Source organism: Notechis scutatus, chromosome 5, assembly GCF_049901735.1.
Source record: "Notechis scutatus isolate UNSWTSFEM ecotype Mainland chromosome 5, rNotScu1.2, whole genome shotgun sequence".
Classification (NCBI taxonomy): Eukaryota; Metazoa; Chordata; class Lepidosauria; order Squamata; family Elapidae; genus Notechis; species Notechis scutatus.
The window spans coordinates 78,599,449-78,623,531 of NC_142013.1; the positions used below are offsets into that span (position 1 = coordinate 78,599,449).

General features: G+C 38.1%; 3 protein-coding genes across 9 annotated transcripts in view; 2 read left to right on the forward strand and 1 right to left on the reverse strand.

Annotated features, from left to right (window-relative positions):
- Window positions 1-11,291, forward strand: part of PPP2R3B (protein phosphatase 2 regulatory subunit B''beta) — a 40,196-nt gene extending 28,905 nt beyond the window's left edge. For both annotated transcript variants that reach the window (XM_026666867.2, XM_026666868.2), the window contains 7 exons: window positions 1,601-1,757; window positions 3,591-3,639; window positions 4,652-4,741; window positions 6,506-6,681; window positions 7,157-7,275; window positions 7,370-7,476; window positions 10,137-11,291. In XM_026666867.2, coding sequence (XP_026522652.1) covers window positions 1,601-1,757; window positions 3,591-3,639; window positions 4,652-4,741; window positions 6,506-6,681; window positions 7,157-7,275; window positions 7,370-7,476; window positions 10,137-10,281 — 843 coding nt within the window. In that variant the 3' untranslated portion in view covers window positions 10,282-11,291. The remainder of the gene's footprint in view (window positions 1-1,600; window positions 1,758-3,590; window positions 3,640-4,651; window positions 4,742-6,505; window positions 6,682-7,156; window positions 7,276-7,369; window positions 7,477-10,136) is intronic.
- Window positions 1-24,083, forward strand: part of TUBGCP5 (tubulin gamma complex component 5) — a 379,326-nt gene that overhangs the window by 19,876 nt on the left and 335,367 nt on the right. The gene's annotated exons all lie outside the window — the stretch shown is intronic.
- The window catches only part of LOC113411671 (cohesin subunit SA-2-like), a 53,292-nt gene continuing 44,398 nt past the window's right edge, over window positions 15,190-24,083 (reverse strand). For 2 of the 6 annotated variants that reach the window (XM_026666863.2, XM_026666866.2), the window contains 6 exons: window positions 19,398-19,564; window positions 19,168-19,296; window positions 17,644-17,831; window positions 17,273-17,447; window positions 16,455-16,536; window positions 15,190-15,707 (listed from right to left, as the gene is read on the reverse strand). In XM_026666863.2, coding sequence (XP_026522648.2) covers window positions 15,699-15,707; window positions 16,455-16,536; window positions 17,273-17,447; window positions 17,644-17,831; window positions 19,168-19,296; window positions 19,398-19,564 — 750 coding nt within the window. In that variant the 3' untranslated portion in view covers window positions 15,190-15,698. Of the gene's footprint in view, window positions 15,708-16,344; window positions 16,537-17,272; window positions 17,448-17,643; window positions 17,832-19,167; window positions 19,297-19,397; window positions 19,565-24,083 lie in introns of those variants that run through there. The other 4 variants (XR_015749872.1, XR_015749870.1, XR_015749871.1 and 1 more) reach the window with 4 other exon arrangements.

Consider the following 24,083-nt stretch of genomic DNA (forward strand, 5'->3'; position numbering starts at 1 on the left):
GAAAGTAGTCAAGCTGCAGCTTTATATGGTTTTGGAGGAAATAAAAGTAGTTGGATCCTTTCCAGTCAAGATTATCAGAGTGGTATACAATCAATTTCATGTCTTGGCACAGAACCAAGAAGGCATTGATTGCACTTGTGAATGTCTTAGGATAGAACAGAAAAGGTCTATCTATCCTACTCTGTCTTGATTGATCCATGACCTTTAGTGCTGTTGATTATCTTTCTGCAATGGTTCAGGGGATTTGAAGTAGGGGCCTCATTGTTGCATGGTACTTTCCTCTGGGGCCCATTGGTGGAGTAAAAAGTAGCCCTTGATTTTACTATACAGAGGGCCTTAGGCCTGATTTCTCCCTACTTCGGTCTAAACATCTATATGAAGACACTTGGTGAGGTCACCTATAAGTATATATCACAACTCTTGGACAGCCAAATTATGCCACTGTAGTTTTGTCTCTGGGAAGCTGTGGAATCTGCACGCAAAAAAAAAACAAAAACCAGGCCAATTCTAGCAAGATTAATGGCTGTGGATTTGGGAGCTGCCTGGATCTGGGGATGCATTTATTCATTCATTCCACTGATTTATATGGATACCCATCTAACAATTGCAACTCTGGGCAGCGTAGGCTTTAAACAAGTAAAACCAAAATAATAAATAGCAGTAATTGACCATCCTTATTTCTAGGTAGTGTCACACTGTCCACACAAACTTAGTGCACAATATGAGGGTCCTCCTAGATTGACAGCTTGTGTTTAAAGGACAGGTGCTGTTGTGATTTGAAGGACCTTTGTACAGATCTACCTTGCATTACCAACTGTCCCATTATTAAATCAGAAGGCCCCACTCATGGTCACTCATGACTCTGAATTACTGCAGTGTGCACTACATAAAGCTGTCTTTGAAGATCACTCTGAAACTGTAGGTGGTGAGGGTACATCACGGGTTGTTATGGGCAACCTCTGTATGACAGTATAACACTGCACAGGTTGCCAGTAACCTTCCAAGTTAATTCAGATAGCTGGTCATCAATCATAAGACCCTTTATAGGAGAGGGCCTGGTTATTTGTCTAGTTTCCTCTGTCCATCTGATAGGTTTCACATGCTTTGGGTCCTGTCCCTTAAGCAATGCCATCTGTTTGGATCCAAGAGATGTGGCTTATTTGCCACTATTTGTCACCTGCTCCACTGAACAGTGTTCCCCATGATGGTTCTGATGCTGCCGACCTCCTGAAAGACTTTGAAGACCTGTCTTGAGGTTTTATGAGTCCATCTTGATTTATGGTTTCTGTTGTTTGAGTTGCTCTGACCACGGTGTGCACTATTATATTTGATTCTTTTGCTTCTTGTTATTAGTCGCTTTTACTTGTCTATACCATCCTCGGTCATATGTTGAGTGACAATATTATTTTGATTGACTATGCATCAGTTGTTGATATGTATGTAAACTAGTTATTATAAATTGCCTGGTATTAAATTATTGGGATCTGGAGTAAATTCACAATGAGGTGAAGATATTGGAAATATCTTCAACCTGTATATAATCTATCCCAATCAATGAGTTTAATGCCTTAATTTTCTCAATGTTTCTCTCTCTCAATAGAATGTGGCATTGTTAGAAGACGAAGTAGATATTAACCAGCTGACAGAATACTTCTCTTATGAACATTTTTATGTAATTTATTGTAAATTTTGGGAGCTAGATACAGACCACGATCTTTACATCGACCAAAAGGATTTAGCTCGACATAACGACCATGGTATGATATGATATTAATTTAGTTCAAAATAAAATTGATGGATGATATGCATATTTTATTTATTTATTCAATTTCTGCAGCCTTCCAACTCAACCAGATGACCCTGGGTTGCTTACAATTCTAAAACTATAAAGCAATTTTAAAAATTTTAAAAATTAAAATTCAGAACGAATAAACATTTCTCAAAATATATAAAGACAAATAGCTGAGATGTCAGAACACAATTACATTTCTGATGTTCTTAGTGTTGAGAATTACTGTCAGTTTGGTAGTTTATTTTCTACTTTTCAGGAAGATGGCAATATTCTAAAATGTAGAAAGTAGAAATTAAAATCTAAAATTTATTCAGTACTGTTGCACATTATTACACTAAGGGAACTAAGATCAATTAATTATGAAAACTCCTTAATTTCACAACAAGTAGAGAGACTTAACTGTAGTTTCAGCTGGGAAAGTGTGAGCATCCCAAGCCAAGTTTAAAAATACTAGAGAATTCCTAGAAGTCTGGGCACTCTGATAAATCAGTCATTAACAGGCACATAGAGATAAACCATATCTACATATGATTCAAAAAAAGACAATCAAAAAGCCAAAAAGGAAACAAAAAAAGACCTAAACATTTACTCACCAGCAGTCAATACCCAGATGAGGAGAGATTAATACCAAAATTAACAATAGACCAACAATCAAGAAATAAATAATAATCCAATCAAGGAACTACTACGGTAACACAGACAAACAAGGTAACAGTAAACAGCAACCTAATGACGGAGCCACCAAGACCACTCCCACCAACACTGATAGGGCAAACCAGTAGTATATTATGTGTCTCTTTAAGAGCAACAATGTTTAAAAATGAATTAAAATGAATGCTGGTATTTTTCTTCTTAAGAAGGTCCAAAGATTAAGCTTTGTCCTTTCAAATTCTGCTTCTCAAAAAGTTATCTGTAGTATGGTAGCCATTTGTCTAGTATTAATGCTGAAATCTTGGTTAGTTTAAACACTTGCCCAGAAAACCATTGAGGAGCTATAAACAAAAAGGCTTTTTCTGTTTTTTGTTATTATGATGTCTATGCAGTTAAACCTTCAGACTAGCTAACACTAGAGGCTGAAATATCTTATTTAGCAGGAATGGCCAGTGTACCAGTGACTGGGGAAAAGTGCAGTTTCTTTCACATCGTTAGGTTTGCATTCTTCTGTTGTAAACTCCGCCTATGTTAGTGTTTGCAATTTGCAAATATTAATAGAATTTGCCATTTGGATTGTACACAAAATCCTTCAAATCCTAGCCAAGAATCCTTCAAATGGGGAAGGACCAGCTGAGCCAACATGCTATATATATGCACGTAACACCTACATGTTATATGTATACAGTATATGAAATAACTGTCTTTCTTTCCACAATGGGGATAAAGGCCGCATACCATTGGGATTTGAGGAGAGGAGAGGGTATTGAAAAGGGCCTTATTTGGGGGATGAGCATTGCAATAAGCTTTGTCTTGATTTTTCTTCAAGGTGATCTTTTCAGTGCTTAATGCCAAGAGTAAGGCAATACTTCCTGATTACAAATTCAGTAGAAGCAGGAAGTAAGTGCATGGTTAGTTTCATGTACTGTAGCAGAAAAGCAAGATGTATTTTAAAATTCAGATTTGCTAATGGGCACAGCAAAGTACATCCTTATCGCTATCCTTGTTGAATAAGAGAAATATAATTTTTTTTCCTAAGTAATTGCTGATGCTGTTTAAAATGGAGGGATTCACACAATTTAAAAAATATAAATGAATAACTTCAGACATAACCAAATTGAATGTTACTACTTTCCCTTTTTTACAGCTATATCTAATCGGATGATAGAGAGGATTTTCTCTGGAGCTGTAACAAGGTATGTATTTAAAAACTATACAGTATATATTTCCTAGCATGTAAATTATGTGGCAAAGTGTTCAATAATAAAAAGTCATTTTAGTGTAAACAATGCAAATAAATATATATAAATAAATTTAGCTTTCAAGTTAGCTAACAAAATTTTTTTATGAAGTCCACTACAAAACCACTAGTTATACTAGTGTAAAATAGATATTTTAAATTATTTTTTTAGCATTGTTTATGTGTAAAATATGTGGAAGTGAAATGTTGTTTACTACGTGCTCTGATTAAATTACCCCTCGCCACCAATTATGTAGAGTTGTGTATATGCTGTAAGTGAGCAATGCAAATTCCTGCTTGCAATCTGATATCATTAGCATTGAAATCTCAGTCCAAGCTTTGGCTTTTCAGTTGTGTAATATGATGGCATTTTTGACAGAAGGAGACAGCTTCTCATGTCATTTTATCCATATTTTGCAGTGATAAGAATTAGAACATTTTAATAAAAATATTTTCCTAGTAGAATATCAGAGGAACATGTAAAACCTTACAAAAACCTTACTTCACACAATATTATGTATTTATGCCCATTTTATACTGTCTTTCTGTCCATAGAACAGTCAAGGCAGCTTGTAGTCAAATATAAAACTAGTAAAATTAATGCCAGTATTTTTAATCCAAATCAAAATGTCTTAATCTCTTTCTGAATATGGAAAGTGAGGCCCATTTAATTGTAAATATGTGGCCAAAAATGGCTCATGATGATACACAAAGGGTAGTTGTGCAGATAAAATTAGAAAAAACACTATACAGTATATATTTTTGTCCTTGAAAGAAATGCAGGATACAAATTATTTTTAAGATACATACACACACACACACATATACATACACACACGCAGAGAGAACTCTGTATTCTAGTAAGTTTGAAAAGTGCAGAAGCTATTTGAAACTCTAAAATTTAGGTGCCGTATATATAACCACATATTATCTCCCCCCCCCCTTTTTTTAAAATATTAATTTCAAAGGGGCAAGAAGGCACAGAGAGAAGGAAAAATCAGTTATGCGGATTTTGTGTGGTTTTTGATATCAGAAGAAGACAAAAGGACTGCCACTAGGTAAGAAAAAAATGCTGTTCATGAGATTATGTTATGATGTTGTCAAAGCTAAGTCATCAAGATACTATCACAATATATTCATTATAACTGAAACTTAGTTTATAGAAAGCCAGTTTGGTACAGGTGGTCCTCTCTTACTGACTACTTGTTCAGTAACCATTCAAAGTTGCAACAGTGCCGAACAAGTTGCCCTTGAGGTTCCAGCCATTGTATCACTCTCACAGTCAAATGATCATCATTTGCAATCTTCTCTGTTGCAAACATGATATTCTTCCGATTAAAATCGAATTCCGATTTTTTGGGAATCGCCCTCCCCTTCCCCCCTTCTCCTCCTTCCCTTCCCCTCGAAGGCCCCCTGAGTCAGGAGTTGCTACTGCCGGCGCGGCTCCAGTCCCATGTTGCCTCGGGAAGGGAAAGGCAAAAAGGAAGAGCCGCGGCGGCGCTTTGCAACGGCAGCAGCGGCACCGGAGGCTCAGGCGCAGCGGCTCCCGGTTTTGCCTTTCCCTTCCCGAGGTAACGCGGGACTGGAGCCGTGCGGAGCCGCGCCGGTGGTAGCAACTCCTGACAGCCACAGCCGGACACCTGAGCGGAGCCCGGGCGGTGCGAGCGGAGGCCGCTGAGCGGCAGGAAAAGGGAGCTGGGCAGCCACAGACCAGCCGTCTCTCCGTGCAACACGCCACCGCCCGGCCCTGGTGAGGGAAAGCAGCGGGCGCTCCCCAGGCGGCGGCCTCCGCCCCGCCACCAGGGAAGCGGCTGCCCAGCTCCGGAGCTGATCCACACCTGACCGGCTGGAAAGGAAGGGTGTGTAGCGTTGGTGTTGTGTGTGCGATTTCTTGGCGTGCAGCACGGGGTCTCTTTTGGCCGGCCCCGATTTTTTTTTCAGAGGGCAATATCATGCCTGCTGTTGGTCTCCTACAATCAATGGTGAAGCCAGCAGGGAAGGTTAAAAGTCACTCCAGTAAGTCCCTCTAGTCTGTGCTCACAGCGCCATACCATCCATCTCTGGCCTCCCTGTACCTGGCCTGCATTGGGCCTCTCCCTTAGCCTCACATTTCCTACAAGGGACTCCCCCTTAATTTTTACAACAGCAATCAGGACTGCCTTGATTGACATTGCTAAGCAGTGCAGTGATGTGACATCCCACTTTATGACTGCATTACTTAGTGATGACAGTCCTGATCCAAATTGCCATGGCATCATCAGGCTAGAAACCGAGGAGACCGCGAGTTCTAGTTCTACCACCTGAGTGATCTTGAGCCAGTTGCTCTTTCTCAATCCTAGGAAATAAGACAGTGGCAAACCACTTCCTACAAACCATGCCAAGACAACTGGAAGGACTAGTCAGGAACTAGCCTTGCACAAAAATACTAATTACCCAGCCATTGAAGAAAAAGAGCAAGAGGGAGCATATCAGATCTGTGGAATCAAGCATTCTTTTGAGTTTTATTTCATTTTACAGGCATCTAGGAGGGCGAGGTAGGAGAAATGCTTCTTGTATATTCAGAGAAAAAGTTCATATATAAGCACAGAGGTAGAGCATAGTGCCCAAAATAACCAAAACGTGGAACAAAAGGGCATCCAGGAAAAATGGACCCGTATAAGAAATTTCTAAGGATTTTATATTTTGGTGTTGCTAGTCTAAAAGCCTGGCGATATAGATGTCTTGAATTAATCATTCACAAATGGGTTTTGTGTTGCTCCTCAGAACACAACATATAAATGAACATAAAATAGATTGCTAAATTGTTTAATGATTTATTTCAGCATTGAATATTGGTTTCGGTGTATGGATCTTGATGGTGATGGCGTACTGTCCATGTATGAACTACAATACTTTTATGAAGAACAGTGTCAAAAACTGGATAATATGGCCATTGAACCTCTGCCATTTGAAGACTGCCTTTGCCAGATGCTGGATCTTGTGAAGCCAGAGAATGAAGGTGATGGATCTTTGTAGTATCTTTGTTAACCAGGTTAATACAACCATTCAGTGTTTGGCTTTAAATGTTCTTGTAAAGCCAAGTTTTGTTTATTGCATTTGGCAGGTAAAAAAGCCATCTGTTCATCTAACTTTCTGTTTTAACTTTCATTCAGTCTGAAAATTGAGTTGTGCATGAATCACAATCAGCCAAAAACTTGCTGATTGTGTTAAGATTTTCACTTTTATCTTGAGAATAAATATGGCTACTCTTGGTAAGAAGTTATAAAATTATTGTTTTGATTTACAGCTGATGAAATTCTTAAACCAGACCCGTTAAAGTCATCCTAACTGAGGGACTTACAATTTTAGGCAATCCTAATCTGTCATTAATTGTACCTGCTCAAGTATTAATTAAAAAACAAGCATTTAAATCTTAAATTTCACATGGGATATGCACCACAATCTAAAACATTTCATATTTTTTCTGTTTCCAGGAAAAATAACACTTCATGATTTAAAGAGATGTAGGATGGCAAACGTTTTCTTTGATACTTTCTTTAATATTGAGAAATATTTAGACCATGAGCAGAAGGATCAGTTTTCTGTGCTGAGGGTAAGGACAATTGGTGCCGAAAAGGATTTTGCCTATAAAGTCAGTCTCAGTGTTTTATCAATTTAGTGTTAAATGCCTTGTGATAATATTTTAGGGCACTGAAAATGAAAATCAAGACATGTCTGATTGGGAAAAATATGCGGCTGAAGAGTATGATGTCCTAGTAGCTGAAGAAGCAGCCAGCGACCAATGGAATGATTGGTAAAGTAGCATTTACACCATTATTGTTAGAAGATAATATTTGTAGATCAGGGTTAAACTGTGGGGTCCTTGGTGCTCTCTGAGCTTGATTGTTTTCTTACAAACATTTCATTGCCAAACTAGGTAATATCATCAGATTTATCATCACCAAAGAGTTTACATTCTTATCCTTCTAAATTAAATAAATAACAGTTAAATGATCCAATACTTTTGGAACTAAGAAAGTAGTATCTTGAATGCAGTAGCACAATACTTTTCTGACTCATTGTTGGTCATCGTTTATTGGTTCTAGTGTTTTCTGCCAAAATGCCTTGCTGCCAAACAAAATGCTAATTATACTTTTATAAAATAGTATTGTCAATTATTTCTACTACAGTCTAGAGTTCATTAAAGGTAGAAGTGAATAGAGATGAATGTTGCTGGAGTTGGTTTGCTTGTGCCCTCACTTAAATAGCTGTTACTGTATTATTTCTTCTTAACACAAGAGCCCCTTTGAGCTACGTCTCATGGGGATTAATCTGTCTGGGGAGAATCATCAGGACCAGCTGTCCTCCTCCTTTTGGGATTCTGATCGCATAAGCTATTAGCTAGTTTTGCTGAGGCTGAGATGAAGACATAAGTAGCAGCATCCTTTCTATAAAGGAATGCCAAATTGGCCTTTTTATTTAAAGCATCATTGCTATTCCAACATAAGCACAGTTACCTAATACTGGTGCTGTATTTTGTAGGAAAAGAGACTGGTTTTATTATGACAAAAATTATTTAAATACATATTTAAGGATACTTCCTTGAACAAAAGAAATCACTGAAAATACCTTCAACTTCTCTGGGATACATTCTAGGCAGTAGGATGGTGCAAATACACTCTAATATTACTCAGTGTTTTCTTAATGACACTGACTTCTTGGGAGTTGGATATACATACATGCAGATAAATTGCTTAGTAGTTAATCTGACATTATGAATTTTTTTTCTCCAGGAAGGACAACAGCCTTAATTTATGAGCAAAATCTGTGTGTCTGAAGGTTCTTTAAAAGCCATGCCTAACTATTTTGACACGTCATATATTTTAACTTGTGTTTTTTTAAAACAACTCAAACTCACGGCCCGCGGGCCAGATCTGTCACATGATGGCCCCGCCCCCTCCCAGTTTAGCAAAGGGGAAGAAAGTCCCGATATGTCATGTGACGACACCATGACGACACGAGTTTGACACCCCTTACGTAGAGTTAATAACTTCAAGCCTTTCAAGATAAAGTATGTGTTACTGGGGATACTAGTGATTTGTTGATGGACTCATTAAAAATCATTATTAAATAATTTGACAAACCATCCTGATGGAAAAGATTGTTAGAGAAATCCAATATATAGGAACTGGCTAGAGCTCTCAATCCCCTGCCCTTTCTGTGTTACAACAGGCTCCAGGAACAATTCTCAAGATACATAGGAGAAGGGATGCTTCATCTCCTCCTCTTTCACCGACAAGCAATTCTGTCAGCAGATTTAATTTATTACTTTTACCTTCTGTCAGCAGATTTAATTTGCTACTTTCAGTCCGACAGATGGTAACCAGTTGCCTCCAGGAAGTGCAAAAAGTGGACAATTTTTACCCATACAAAGTGATCACATACAATAAGGAATAGGGATATGTTACCTGAGGTCACACACTCAATTTCATCTAGGATTAAGTCTATAAATTGCAAGTGCTTCCTATACGTGGATTTAACTGACAGGGCAGAAACTTCCCCCTCCCCCGAATAGTGCAGCCTACTTCTGAATAAGTGGACATACACTTCCAAAGTAAAGTAAATTCCTATCTATATTTACTTTCCCCGCTATAACATAAACATGCATATTAAGGTGTGCAGTACTTGCTATTTAAAGGGTTCAGAAAGATGCTTCAAAGCATGCAAGGGCACTCATGCAACACCTGTTGACAATCCTTTAAAGCAGCTATGTCTTTTGAGGGGCTCTCACAGCTGCCTCCACAACTGCAGTTCAACCCTGGGAAAAATCATTTGGTTTAAGCAGCTGTCAAAAAATATTAAACGTGCACACTGCACACTCCAACACACATTTTTCCATTTGAATCCAAAGCACTATCCAACCCTTAATTCATAACGTCTTTAAAATTCCTTTAGGTAATAGTGCAGAGTAAGATTTGCCTGTTTCCGCCTCGTTATTCAGATTATAGAATATGATGTAATAAATACACAAGTTACTTTTACAAATATGTATACAGGAAGTCCTTGACAACCATTTAATTATAACAGAGGTGTAACATGACAGCCCTGGCAAAAATGTCTTACAACCTATTCTCACACTTAGGACTATTCTCACACCCTAATCCATGGTCACAGGATCAGAGTTTGGGCACTTGGTTACCACCTAACATTTATGCATTGTTACAGCATCGTATCGTTATATGATGACAACTTGGGACTTTTTTTGTCAATTGAGGGGGGGGGAAGCAGCCCATTGTGGAAACTGGATTCGCTTAACAACCAGAGTGATACATTTAATGACTGATATAAAATTATTGTAAAATAAGGTTCCATTCTACTTACAATCACAATAACATGTGATGTTAATTTTGGTCCCAATTGTACCTATAATTCAAGAACTGTCTGAAATTTGTTCCCATTTATTTTTCTTTTTAGTTATGAAGCTGAGCTTATTCCTGGTGATCACCAAAAGACCAACATACTAAAATATCAAATGGAGAAAAGACCTTTTTTTGATATGCCTTCCCATTTGGCAGATGTTGATTTGGATGATTATGACTATGAAGATGATTTTGAATAAACTATATTTGTAGAAGTATAAAGACTGTGTCTGCAGCAGGTCTGCTAAATCTGTGTAGAATTCTGTCCCCCCAAAAAAGAATAAAATTGAGTTTCTTGTGCTGCAAAATTAATACTTTTAAAATATCTAAATGGTTACATTTGTATGGAATGACACTTTTTATGTATTTATTCAATGGATTGTTGCCTAGGAAAAAATAAATTATTTATAGACTTTCTTTAAGGAATTACAGTGCATCTTGTATGAAGTAAAAGTACTGGCTTGTTTTTATACAAAATATTAAATTTTTTCTTGATTTCTATAATAATGTAAGTCCTTGCTCTTGCAGTCTCCAAGATAAAACTAACTTCGTCAAGATTCAAAGAGAAAAGTGTCATGATTGTGAATGGAGATCGCGGTTCAGAACTCAAGTAAAGCATCACTGGATAAGCTAGATAACACACTGGTACATGTAGCAAATTATATCTGGTACATGTAGCAAATTATATCCTGCCTGAAAACAGGCTATAATTTTTTACCTCTTAGCATTCATTTTGTTCTACTGACTCAATTTAAAAACTGGCTTTTATTGCTAACTTAACATTTGTGGATATTATATTCCATGTCAAGGGAATCAATTGCAAGTTTTACTTGATCTGTGATGTGCACTAACCTCGTATGGGCATTTAGTGTGTTTCTTCAGTTGGCTAATGACACATTCCATGAATATTGTTACCAACAGTGTCAAAAGTAGCTGGACAGTCTGATGCTTTATTTGCCTATATGAGGTGAGAGACTGCTTATAGGGCAAGATAGATATTGCTATTCTGATTTTTTTTTTAAAAAAAAGCATAACGTTTGTAGTGCCTTAATTATCCTTTGTTCACACAAGAAATGAAATATGGTAAAGCAAATTCTTGCTGTTAGGTTTTCCCAATAAACAAAAAGCTACCTTGTTTGCTGTGCAGATCTGTTAAATATTTAAAATATCATGTTCGTATTTTCAAATAAAGTTTTTTTCATACATGTAACTCAGCAATTTTTTTATTTTTTTATGCATCAGATCATCACAGAAGTTATTGAAAGTGACTTCCAATTTGAATACCAGAATCATTTTCATATAATCTTAGTAACTGTACAAGCTGTTCATACTTTGTGATCTATAGCATAGAGTGACTTCAGTTTGCCTTCCAGAGTTGGGGTTTATAGCTCCCAATAATTCCATATTCCTCAAACAAAGCTAAAATATCCATTTTCACAAATTCAAATATGATTCTGATAAAGCTATGTGGCACAGATAGTTTAGCTGTGAAACTACAAACCACCTTTTTATAGTTGAAGTTAATGGCAAATTAGTGCAATTTAATGAAGATTGACAGAATACACAATATTAGGGTGCCTGGGTTTTTTTTCTATATATGAGGGTTTTCTTTCAGAGCAGGTTTTGGGGTGATAGTATTCCTTTTGAATTGTTAAGTTTTCTTGTGATGATTCTGAATTACTAGATAGAACTATTTAGAATTTAAGGTTAGCTGCAAGATGGCATTACAAAGCTGAAGGAACACCAGGAAAGATTTTTTTATAATAGATTTATAGCCTGCCTTTTCCTGCAAAATGACTCTTAAAGTACTATGATGTGTTTTTTGGCAACAGTATTCTGCCTATAATTACCCATTTCCTTCATGTAGACTATGATCAATGTTAAACATTTAGGATTGAACTGATTCCTTTGATATTCAGATTTTTAGTGTTTTGGCTACATACTGCTTGGATCGGATCCCAAGCTTATCAACTAAAGGAAAACATTAAGATTTGCAGTTTTTCGGGTATGGGTCTATCTGTCTTAATGGAGCAGCCCTCACAGCAAATCTACTGTCAAACAAATGATATATTTTGATGCTACTGGCTCTTTTTTGTTGTTCTTGTTAAATGTACAAACAGAAACACACTCCAGGAATGTAGGTCCCAAAAGTGTTGGAACAGTATAGATTTTAAATAATGAAAAACCGCAGTGTTAGATAATGAAAAAAAAAAAAGCTTTGAACAAGGTAAACTTCCTGCTTTATGTTGCCCTTAAATAGTGCCAACAACAGGGGTAGGATTCTACAGGTTCGCACCTATTTGCTTGTTAACCAGTTGTTAACATTCTAAGCAGTTTGGAGAACCAGTTGTTAGAAGAAATTACTGGCCTAATCCCGTAAGGAAGGCAGGAAGGAAACATTCTGGTGTTGCTTACAGAAACCGCCTCTCCGTTAACCCTTATTACATTCTTGGCAGGACTAGACTTTCTGTCTCAGGAACTTCTCTGGAGTTTTTTCCCCTTCCTTTGCTGGTATTTTGCTTGTGTGGAGTGACCATTTAAAGTTACAATGGCACTGAAAAAAGTGACTTACGACTATTTTTCACACTTACAACTGTTGCAGCATCCCCACAATCATGAGGCGAGGAGATGTTTGACTCGATGTGAGTGATATTGAGTTGGCCACACCCAGTCAATAACATGACCACCAAGCCACGTCCACCCAGTCACATGACCACCAAGCCACGCCCACCACCTAAGCCATGCTCACAGAACCGGTTAAAAATGAATCCCACCCCTGGGTAAATTACAAACTTATTTCCTCTCATTCTCACTACTCAAAACATTACTTCTTGACAGAACATGTATGTTTCCAGAAAAAAAAAAAAAGTTGGAGCTAAGTGGTAGAACATCTGTTTTGCTAGTTGGCCAGTTCAGACACAACTGAGAAAGGATGTAATCTGAAATACTGAGAAGCTGTTGCCCACAACAGAGACCAGTGTTTATCAATTTTTATTTATCAATTTATTCCAGATGTGCAAAGTTCAACTCCCAGAATACTCCACAATATAAAATATTAAAAAAAACAATAGAGATACTGTGGGTTGAAATGCATACCGTATTTGCCGGCGTATAAGATGACTTTTTTCCCCTGAAAAACATGCCTCCAACTGGGGGGGTCGTCTTATACGACGGCAAATACGTTGTTGTCACTTGGTGCAAGAGCGACGGGGGCGGAGCTCCGCAACTTGCGAAGCCCCTTCAAGCCCAGCCGGAGTCTCTCTTTTGGCAAGTCTCGGGGTAGGAAGAGATAGCTGGAATTACCCTCCACACCACCCACCCACCCACACACACACACACACAGAGAGAGGGAGAGTTGGCAGCTGTCCATCCCCCACCCTTGGAGTCCCGATGGCGCGCACGCGGGGGCTGCTTAAGGGAGGAGGCCTTTCACTTTCCGGGGCGGGGAGGGGGCAGGCGCGTCACTCACTTGCAGGCAGCAGTGCGGCCTCTCCTTTCCCACCCATCCACTCCGCTCGTGCGAGCGGAACGGCAGGCTCCAGGCTTTGCCCCCATTCCCTCACCTCCTTCCACCCCCCTCCACCCCCCCAGTGGCAGAAACTTCGCCGCACGTGGGGACGAGTAGAGGGGGTGGGAAAGCAGCGACGCCGCTCAAAGCTGAGAAAGCGCCATCCTTGCTTTTGCGCTTCGGGAAGAGTTCGTGTTTTTTGTTTTTCTCCCAGGAATGGGATGCTGCTCGTGCGATTTTCTTTGGGGAGTTTTCTCTTCCCGGTTTCAGCCTTTGCTCCGAATCCTCCCCCACCCCCCACCCCCAGATTCACTTCTGGAAAGGATGCTTGTGTAACTCTTTTCCTAAGTGTTGCTGGGGTGGAGGGGGGGGCAGTGTGCAGCGTGAGCGAGAGGCTCCTTTCCTTTCTCCCTGAGCGCAAAACCGTCTGCCTTCTTCTCTCTTGGACGGACAGAGCAAGGCTAATAAGATAATAATAAGATAATAAGATAAGATCCTAAGCGCGTTGTGGAAACAGATCTGGATCTTGTTGGAGAAAGGTAGCAAATGAATGAACTGGACTTTTGGCAAGTCTCGGGGTAGGAACTCGAGGCTTTCTGGAAAGTTAGTGAGCAGGAAAATAGACATCCTTTCCGCTTTCTCCCAGCGTGGGTATCTCATTACCCCTCCCTGTAAGAAGTAACAACCACAAAGCCAAGGGGAAAAAGGACCAGTTTCTTGTGCCTGATTAGTGGCGGCCTTTTGCACTCAGAACTCTCTCCTTTGCGCTCATCCACGGTCCAGCGACCGAGCCTCTCCGCGTGGAAATAAGGAGGCCTTCTCTCTCCCCCAGCCCCCCAACGGTGAGCTGCACATGCTCCAGACTGCTCCAGCCAGCTCGCCATCCGAGTGCAGCCAGAACGATGCGCAGGAAAAAGCCACAGTAGGAAGTAAAGATTTCTTCCCCCCACCCCACCCTCTCTCTCTGAAATAATTAATGTCGCAATCAGTGTGGTGCACCCTTGGAGACAAATTGGTTGGGGAGGTGGAAAGATATTAAGAAACAACTCGACTGGGTGTATAAGACGAGCCCCACGACTTTTTTGCCCTGAAAAACATGCCTCCAAGTGGGGGAGTCGTCTTATACGGCGAGTATATAACAAACTCTATATTTTGAGTGGAAATGTTGGGGGCTCGTCTTATACGCCCAGTCGTCTTATACGCCGGCAAATACGGTATATGCCAAAGCTTTAGGACAGGAAACACACAGAGCATAGGGTTTTGGATAGACAAGCTCTCTGCCTTGGTGTAAGACAGCTTTTTAGGATGCTTTTCTCAGTAGGCTCAATAGTTTCACGTGATTTATGAACAATGTGTTGTAATAAAATAGCGCATATTTTTAGGACCACTAGTCTGGAATATAAATTAAGCAACAAATATGCATACAAGACACATATATTGTTTTACCACTAATGCTTCCCATGAAAATTATTGTTGCATTCTATATTGCAATTTACCCATTTGGGAAAGATTACTGTGATATCCATGCCTATGTCCTTCCTAGTGCCATGATTTTCATTTTTCCCATTTAAGAAGAAAAAATGCTTTAAAAAGACAGACAGACAGAACAGATCTTTATTTTACAAACAGCTGAATTAAAAAAAATTAAACATGTTAGCAAAGTGAACATTTTGTGATACCTAAGGCAGCACACAAGAAGCAAAGTTTCTGTATTTTTTTCTGATTTACATTAATTTCTCTATTTTTGCTCTTTCTTTGAATCCTCTGGCTTGCTCTCTTGAAAACAGATTCTATCCTATTTAAAGTTCTTCTTTTCCATTTCGCCATAGAATACTGAGCTGCAGCTTCTAGATAGTCTAGAATTAAATTTTGGATGGAAAGTCAAGCGTGCTCACAAAAATTGTGTGTGAGCTGGTAACATCAGAAAGTATAGAAAATACTGGCTGAAGACGCTTCCATTTTATATAAATTTACCAGTCCATGTTTAGTTCTACCAATCAGGCATCCAAATAATTCTCACAAAAATAGTTCAAAATCCATTCTACCTTTCTGGTTGGCTTTTTTAAAAAAATTACATAAAAAGTAGAGGCATTTCCAGCAATCCTCCTCTTAGGTATCCTACACAATATAAAAATAAGACAATTAGGGAGAAAGATAATGTTTTAATAGACAAATTTATTAAATTATGCTTCCCCATAGCTTCTTACAGTTACTATAATCCACTGTAGATAAGATACTGTTCTGGGATGTATATACCTCTCCTATTTTATAAAACAATTTTAATTATTATTTAATCTGCACTCGCTAGATTACATGAAGTCCAAATGGCATATTTAATCTACATTTTCTTTTGACTAAAATTCCCTAGATTCAGTCCATTTTACTCTCACTAAAAAATTCCCTTGTTGAGGAAACCTACAGCTCCAGAGATTTACTCTTTTATGAAAATTTCCAAGGGAACATATTAGTCTGTAAATAAGAAAAAAAGGACACCCTGCCGCGGGAAAAGCACTAAACCCAAGCCATGCTCAGCTAGGGCAGAAGAATAACAGACGATGGGATATATCAACTATGGCCATTTCTTTTTTCATTTCCCTTCCATTGTTTCCAATGTCAGAATGGGTGGGATCAAGATAATAGGAAACTCTTAAATCCAGATAATTCAAAACCATCTCTAATATATCCGTTTGCACACTTTACACATGTGCTAATATCTGGCAAGATTCTATTACAGGAATCATGGAAATGAACTTACTGTATGTAAAATGAATTACTAAAGCAAATTATTTCAAAGGGATTGATATATTCTTCCTATTAGTGAAAGAAAAAAAATATTTTAAAACTATGTGTAGAATCATTCTTAACCTGTTCAGAGCCAACAACATCAATATCAGCTTCTTCAAGTGGAGCCTCTCCCGAATTCTCTTCCTTGACTGGAGCCGGGGTGCTAAAATGAGAAAAAGGAAAAAAAAATGTTTCTTGCCTTCCAAGTGAAATCATTCACTTGGTTCTTGTTAATTTTTACAATAATAATTCTGAGAAATCAATATTTAATCATAATAATTTAGGAATCAATATAATAGTTTAATGTAATACACAAATTTCACCTCTAGTATTATCAGTGTCTTTTAAAAAAAAAAAAACATTTCTGTCTGATATTCGAAAGCTGTTGACGTCCCAGACAACGCTAAAGTAAATGGATCAATAATCTGATTTAGAATATGACAGCACTGTACATTCTTTAACAAAGACTCCATTTAAATGTCATATCTTTTCTGTCCATGTGCTCCACTCCTTTTAAAGTAATTAAAGAAACCTAATGTATTTAGATTTTCCTAAATAGAATTTTTTTGAATGGAAGAATTTCCTATATCACACCTGCTTTGTAACTTTCAACAATGGCTTTCTATTCAGCAGAAAAGTCAGGAAGCATTATAGTGGTTGTCATAAGTTTGAAAACCATGATGGAATTATACAAAATATTAAACCATGTTTTGGACTGTGACCTGTGGATATTTTTACAGTTCACCCCCAATATCAAATAATGTTTAAACTGGAGGCAGGTTGGTCTCAGGTCACCACAGAATCTTGGATATATTTTGAAGAAAGAAAACACTACTGTATCTCAACTAGATTTGATGACATATCCTATTTATCAGAGTTAATCCAAAAATTCTTCTTACCTATGTTTTCTCTTTGGAGTTGCAGAACCCAACAGAAGGGAATATTCTTGATGACAACTATCATAAGATTTTAGCCTCTTCCTATTTCTCAATCCCAAGGAAGGCAGGCAGGAGGGATAGTGAGTCTCAGAAGTCTTGTTTGCTCTGTCTATGTGGCGGATTTTAGACAAGGATCCTGAAACAGATAATTTCATCATTCATACTTTGGCAGAACTCAGCCATGTATCTCACTGAACATTGAAGTTGAAAGATACAGATATTACTGAGGCCTAAAATCATCCTACTTGAAGTGGTATATCAGAAATGTTGACATGTCATAAATCCTATGATCCAAATGCAAGCTTTTTATACATATTTCGGAAATGTCATACCTTCAGATAATTTCCTTTTAAAAGAAGATGTCCTAGTAATGCTAACAGATGGCCACTCTTGTGAGCTGCTGAGAGCAGAATTCTCATCATCACTAGCCAACAAAGAAGTTCTGTACCAAGCCAGTGAGGACCAAGTATCTTCTTTACAAAGTGCTGTTTCGGGTACATATCTTAGCAAATAACTATATCTGAATGTGAAGATTGGGGAAAAAACCATTAAGTTACTTTTTCCCTATTTTAATTAACGTTCTTTCAGAAAAGATGCAAATACTCAAGATATTACATTTAAATTAGACTTAAAATGTGATGACCTACAACCTCGCTCCTCATCTAAAATGTGACAACAGATCAACAGTAGTTCCCTGGTGCTCCAGGATCTTTGAAATCTCCAACCTCGCTTCTCATCCAAGGAACTTCCCTACTACTCAGTCAGCATTAAAGAAGCTTTTTGGGTGAGAAGCGAAATGTTTTCAAGGAAAAAAAACCAAGAAAGTCCAGTTGCCTTTTGGAAAAGCACCTTTGGGACAACCATGGCCTGGATGATTGAGAATCTCCGTAGACATTTAACTGTCCAGGATTTTAATAGCACTGTTTTTAAGGTGTATGGTCTTTTTTCCCCTGTAAACATTACACACTTTTTAAACAAAGTGGTATATAAATTAATAGGAAAACTTGCTCTGTTGTGGCTGGTTCCACATTATATTTAATTGCTTAATTATGTATTCTAAGCTAGACATTAAATACAGAATCATTTTTCATGACTTGCTCATCAACATATGCTCCTCTGCATGCATAAATATATATAAATATACAGTCATTATTGAAACATGTTCATCTATCATTGTCAGAGTTACCAAAAGGTCAGTCTAAAATAATAGAGCACTCATCTGTTCATTATAAACTCAAATGTATGTAACCTGAACAGTTAAAAGAAAACAAAAATCAAATAAAAGGTAAATCACAGCTATACCTCTTATTTGGGCACCTGTGTTAATTTATTTTTTATATCTTGCATTTATTATTTTTTTACAAATAACTCAAGGCAACAAATATATCAAACACATCTATTTTCCCCACAACAACAACTTTGTGTGTGGATTGGGTTGATGGCGTATGATTGGCCCAAAGTGACCCAGGTGGCTTTCATGGCTAAGGAAGGATTTAAACTCAAGAGTTTTCTGCTTTCGAGCCTAGTGACTAAACTGGCTAGACCACTAGACAAAACACATAATGCAAGAGCCAATGCATCATTCTTGCCAATGTCTGGATTTCTAAAATGAAAATATTTAAGTATTTCTAAATGGTTGCACTTTCACAAAATTGTAAATATAAAATGTCATATAAGTGCACCAGCATTTCAGGGGCAAAATTGTCGAATAATGTCATGTTTTATGTTTTTTCGGAGGCTACCATGCAACTTCCTATGGTTGTGCTCGGTCAATCCCCACTAACTTCTTTATCTATTGGCTCCTGTAATACTCAACCTGCTTTCCCAGAGGAAATAAAATAAAAAATAACACTTACACAAGTCTTTTATCAGGCTTTAGAAGCTTATTGGAGAATTCACTGAGGATGATGAGAAAATTTAAGTTAGGAGGTAGGCACTTCCCTTCCATTCCAGCTGCCCCTTGGAAGGCAAATTCAATACCTTCCCTTTCAACAGGAGTAAGGAAGAAATGGAAACAGAAAGGATATTTACAACATGGACATCTTTCAAACAGAAGGCTATGGGACAACATGTAGCTGGCACATACTTGTGTATCATAGCTACTGATTCTCGACTTTTCACCTGGTCCCAGCCAAATGTCAAAGAAAAGCGTCGGGCAAGCTCTTTAATGTTGTTGAAGGAAGTGGAGGAGGAATCCAAGCTATTGCTGCTACTGCTTCCATCACCTTGGCTTTCAACATGCTTCTGAAACAGCTGCAGATCACAGGCATTGGTTTAAGGTTTATAAGCAATAAAACAATCCCCAAGAGGACATACCTGGCATAGAACCAACAGATTCCTTGCTCAGGAGGCAAGCATACACCAATTTATACAATAATCCGGTTATATATTTTAAGAATCCCACCAAGCTGAACAAGAATGTGAATCGCACAAATCAGAATCAAGAGCAGGAGGTTTAAGGAAGACAACAAGATAACGTTAGCATGCAAAGACATTTAGAAATATTTGCTGCAAAAAACAAATGTTCCCGTTTAAAACAAGGGTTCCAATTTTTATAATGAGCACAAAATACTCTTTCTCATAAGTATCAGAAAGAGCAATTATTTGTCTCAAATCATGTGCTGCTGATTACAAAGACTTTTTGAGAAGTATTTCATTGCTCATTTAAAAACCAGTATACTTTTCTTTTAATCTTGACAAAGTTCTATTTTTATTCACTATATTGCATTACAGCATACATTATTGCAGATTAAATTTTAGTTCATGCCCTTAAAGAGTAGAGGACAGAATAGTGCATATAAATAAAACGTAGTTGATAAAAATTGTTCTCTTCTATATTTTGCTTTGGAAGTGAAATCTGTAGCAAATTAAATCTGGAGTTACAAATCCATCTTTCACATGCAAACATATGCCCAGGATAGGGTGGAACATTGAAAAATAATTAGGGATTCTTGCAGCCAATTTTTCACTACAAATTATCTTCCTAGGTGTATTAGTTAGAAATAGTTCATTTTATTATTTACATGTATAATAAATACTTTAATTAAACTGTCTAAAACATGTACTGCTCATTTGATGCATTCATTCTGATATACCCCTTTATTGTTTTAATCTGTTAGATTTATGTGAACTAAGATTTCTGACTTCCTGCCAACTTCTCCATTGACTTTAAATTGACTTTACTTGTGGGAAACCAGCAGGGAAGGTCACAAATTGTGATCATGTGGACCATAGGACTGCAACGGTTAGAAATATGTGTAGTTGTAATCATGTGATTGCAGAGGCTCTGCAATGGCTGGAATTTCAACAACTAGTCACAAGTACTACCTCACTGTTTTAAGTTCAAATGGTCACTGAACGAGAACCATCTGTGTTCAATCATGTGTTCATGAACACAAAAAGAAAAATATATGCTGTAAGGACGTAACATTGACAATATAGGTAAATTTCATTATGAGCTTACACCACCATATGACAATTATCAAGTGGGCCTACAAAAAATGAGGCCTGCATGTAAGCCTAAGCATGAATCTATTTGAAATTAATCTATTGAAAAGCTAGTATGCAGAGATAGTTCCTAAAGTGTCCCACAATAATGGAATTTCTGTCCAATAGAGATCAAGCATATCAAAGACTAAGCTATTTTTACATTTAATTTAAAACCTTATATTTATATTTAATTTTAAAAGTTTATATCAGGAAGATTTTTAGAGACACAAATTAAATCAAGTAAGAAAGACTTTTCTATAGGTTTATTATATTTTAATGCTTCATATAAATGGTATTGCAGTGTTAATGAAAAAGTGCCTAATTAAAAGGTACCAATACATACATACATCAATCCACCTATATATCCCAATACAAAGGAGAAAGCATACTCCATTTTCCCATGCAGATTGGTTAGACCATATTTTAATCTGCACTATTTCAAGTTCAGTCTAAACTGGACCAGTTGCCTATGTCAGGGTCCCCAACCACCGGTCCACGGACCGTACCGTCCAGCGGAACAATTCCCTACCGGGCGCTTGTTGGCGCCATCTTTTTCATGAAAAAGTGCTTCCGGTGAGCTTTTCCAGGTAGAAAGCTCACCGGAAGCACGTTTTCATCAAAAAAGATGGTGGCGCCAAGCGCTTCCGGTGAGCTTTTCTGGGTAGAAAGCTCACCGGAAGCACATTTTCATAAAAAAGATGGCGGCGCCCAGCTGATGCCGGTGCCGGGCACGGCGCCCAGCTGATGCCGGTACCGGGCACGGCGTCAAAAAGGTTGGGGATCACTGGCCTATGTGATATGTAAACACAGGCTCCTGACTGTGTGAGCAGAACTTACAACTTATTGAATGCCAGGAGACTCCCCTTATCTCACGTTTCAGGGGATAGCTTGTGAAACTTCTTAAGTTCACTTTGATAACATGTGTGAAATCCAGTGAGATCATATATCAGCCGCCTGAAGAGGGATGTTCCGAAACCTGGAAGCTGCCATGGATATTAGCTCATTCTAAGGAGTAAAGCAGGATAACTGTGTAAACTAAAGCGATACCTTCCGTGCAGCTTGTTTGGAAAATATGCTGCTAGCAGTTATCTCAATGGTTTTGCAGCCTGTGAGACCATAAACGTCTCTCACTAGATCTTTAAAGAAACAGTCAGCAAAATATATTTGCCCTATGAGTTTTTGTTAAAAGAGCATTTTTCCATTTATTTTGTTTGTTTAATCTTAATTTGTGATATGAAATAGCAAAATAAGACACTATGGTTCAACGGTTGTCAAACATATATGACTTCCCTGATTCACCTAACCAGCACAAATCCTTGTTGGTGCAATCTGTAGGAAATTCTGCAGGATTACCAAAAAATTCATTCCAAAATGCAAAGATCAGGAATTCATCCTGCCCTCTTCCAAAACTTCTCTGGCAAACCTCCATAAGAGTGCAAAAACATCAGCTAGGTTGTATGTTGTTATGCTAGCTGAGATAAACATTGTCCTAAATGCTGTGTTAATTTTGCAGATTAGTGATTTGTAAACCTACCTGTTGGTGTTGCGGTAAGGCTACAGCAAAAGTGCTACAGAGACAATGGGGTTCCCTGAAGGTTGGATACCATTTCTATGAACGAGGGTAAGATTCTCTACCTCTTTTAAGAGAATGGGACTCCAAGTTGATTAGAACTACACTTTATTGAGATTTATTGCATTTTTCTTTTTTTCCCTCTTACACTCCAAGAAGTCATAGAGAAATCAGTCTGAATTCCTTTCTAATACTTTCCTTGTTTCCCAGGCTCTGAATAGTTTCTCCAAGGCATCTTCACTGCTACCTTCAGGCTCCAAATAAGAATACTGGCTGACATCCAGTGACATCTGCACATGGATAAGTCAACCAGAGCAAAATATCCATGAAAGTCAGTATATCATGATTTCTTAAGGCAGTGCAAGGAAAAGATCCCAGTCAGCAAAACCAAAGCATTTGTTGACAAAGAAAGAAAGAATTTTTTCCATAATCTTCCTAAACACAAGAAGGTAATGTTGAAGGAGAATGTCAAGCCTTATGCTTCCCACTGCAGAGTGACTGCAAAGTCGAGTAATAATTACTGACTAAAACTATCCATTCAGATATACTGAATCCATGTAAAATAGTCCCCCAGATCCCAACTTTTGTATCCATAATCAAAGGTATCAAACACTGACAAAAGATCTAACAAAAACAAGAGGGGTAATTCACCATTAATGTCTGTGTTCTACCAGAGCATCTAATTCAATTTCTACCCCATGGCTGAGTGTGAACTCGGTTTGGCATAGATATCTGTTTCCTGTAAGGCCTTCTGTAGCTAAGGATGAATGATTTGGTACAACATGTGAAAAATGGCTGGATATACGGTTGAGAGAATGCACAACAATCTCTGTCGAGAAAAGTGGCATCACCTGCTTCCTCTGAGAAATCTTGACAATCCACCAGATACAGCTACTTACATTCAATCTGGCTGCCCTAAGGAGCCAGTATGGACGTGAAATAATCGCTTCAAACCAGAAAGTTCTACCCATTTCCTTGAGTTCTACAAAATCAGAAGAATCCCAGATAATCACACAAGACCTTATCATTGCTGCCGACTCTGCAAATTGATTTCAAACTGAGAGCAAATTGAAGTGACATTATCTACAAAGAAATTAGCAAATGTACTTGGTGTGCTGACAGTCACTATATCCCATCCATCTTTCCCCCAAGGGTTCCAGGTAACACTGAATAGGCCTAGCAGTTGGGAATCTATAGACATTACTGTATATGTGTGAAGAGCTGAGACTTTGCTGCTCTTATTGCCAAACTATAGACTTAAACCACAGCTCACATCAGTTCTTGGTCACATTCATGCCTTGATTTTTGCAATCCTCACCACAGGCATCTTTTCAAATGTTACAGTTTCCTAAGCTCCTTGGTAAACCAGAGATAAGCTTGGGGGTACACACTCTCATAGGAACCATCTTATCTGGGGCTCTGATACAAGTTAAGTTCTCAACTTATGACTATAATGGAGCCTGCTCCTTACCGTACCAAATCCTGAGGGTTTATGTAAGAAATTTGTCTTTTCAATCCAGGAACATTCAACCCTCTGCAATCCCATATACAGTTAGAGAGCTAAAGAAGTCCTCTAACTCATCTCTTCATTCTCCCATTCCAAGGAAGGAGCCCTTCATCCTCCCTAGCTCTTTCCAGGACTTTCCAACAATATTTTAAAATAACATGACTACAAGGTTTGATAATCTCTGAATCAAGTATTTAAAAGAGTGG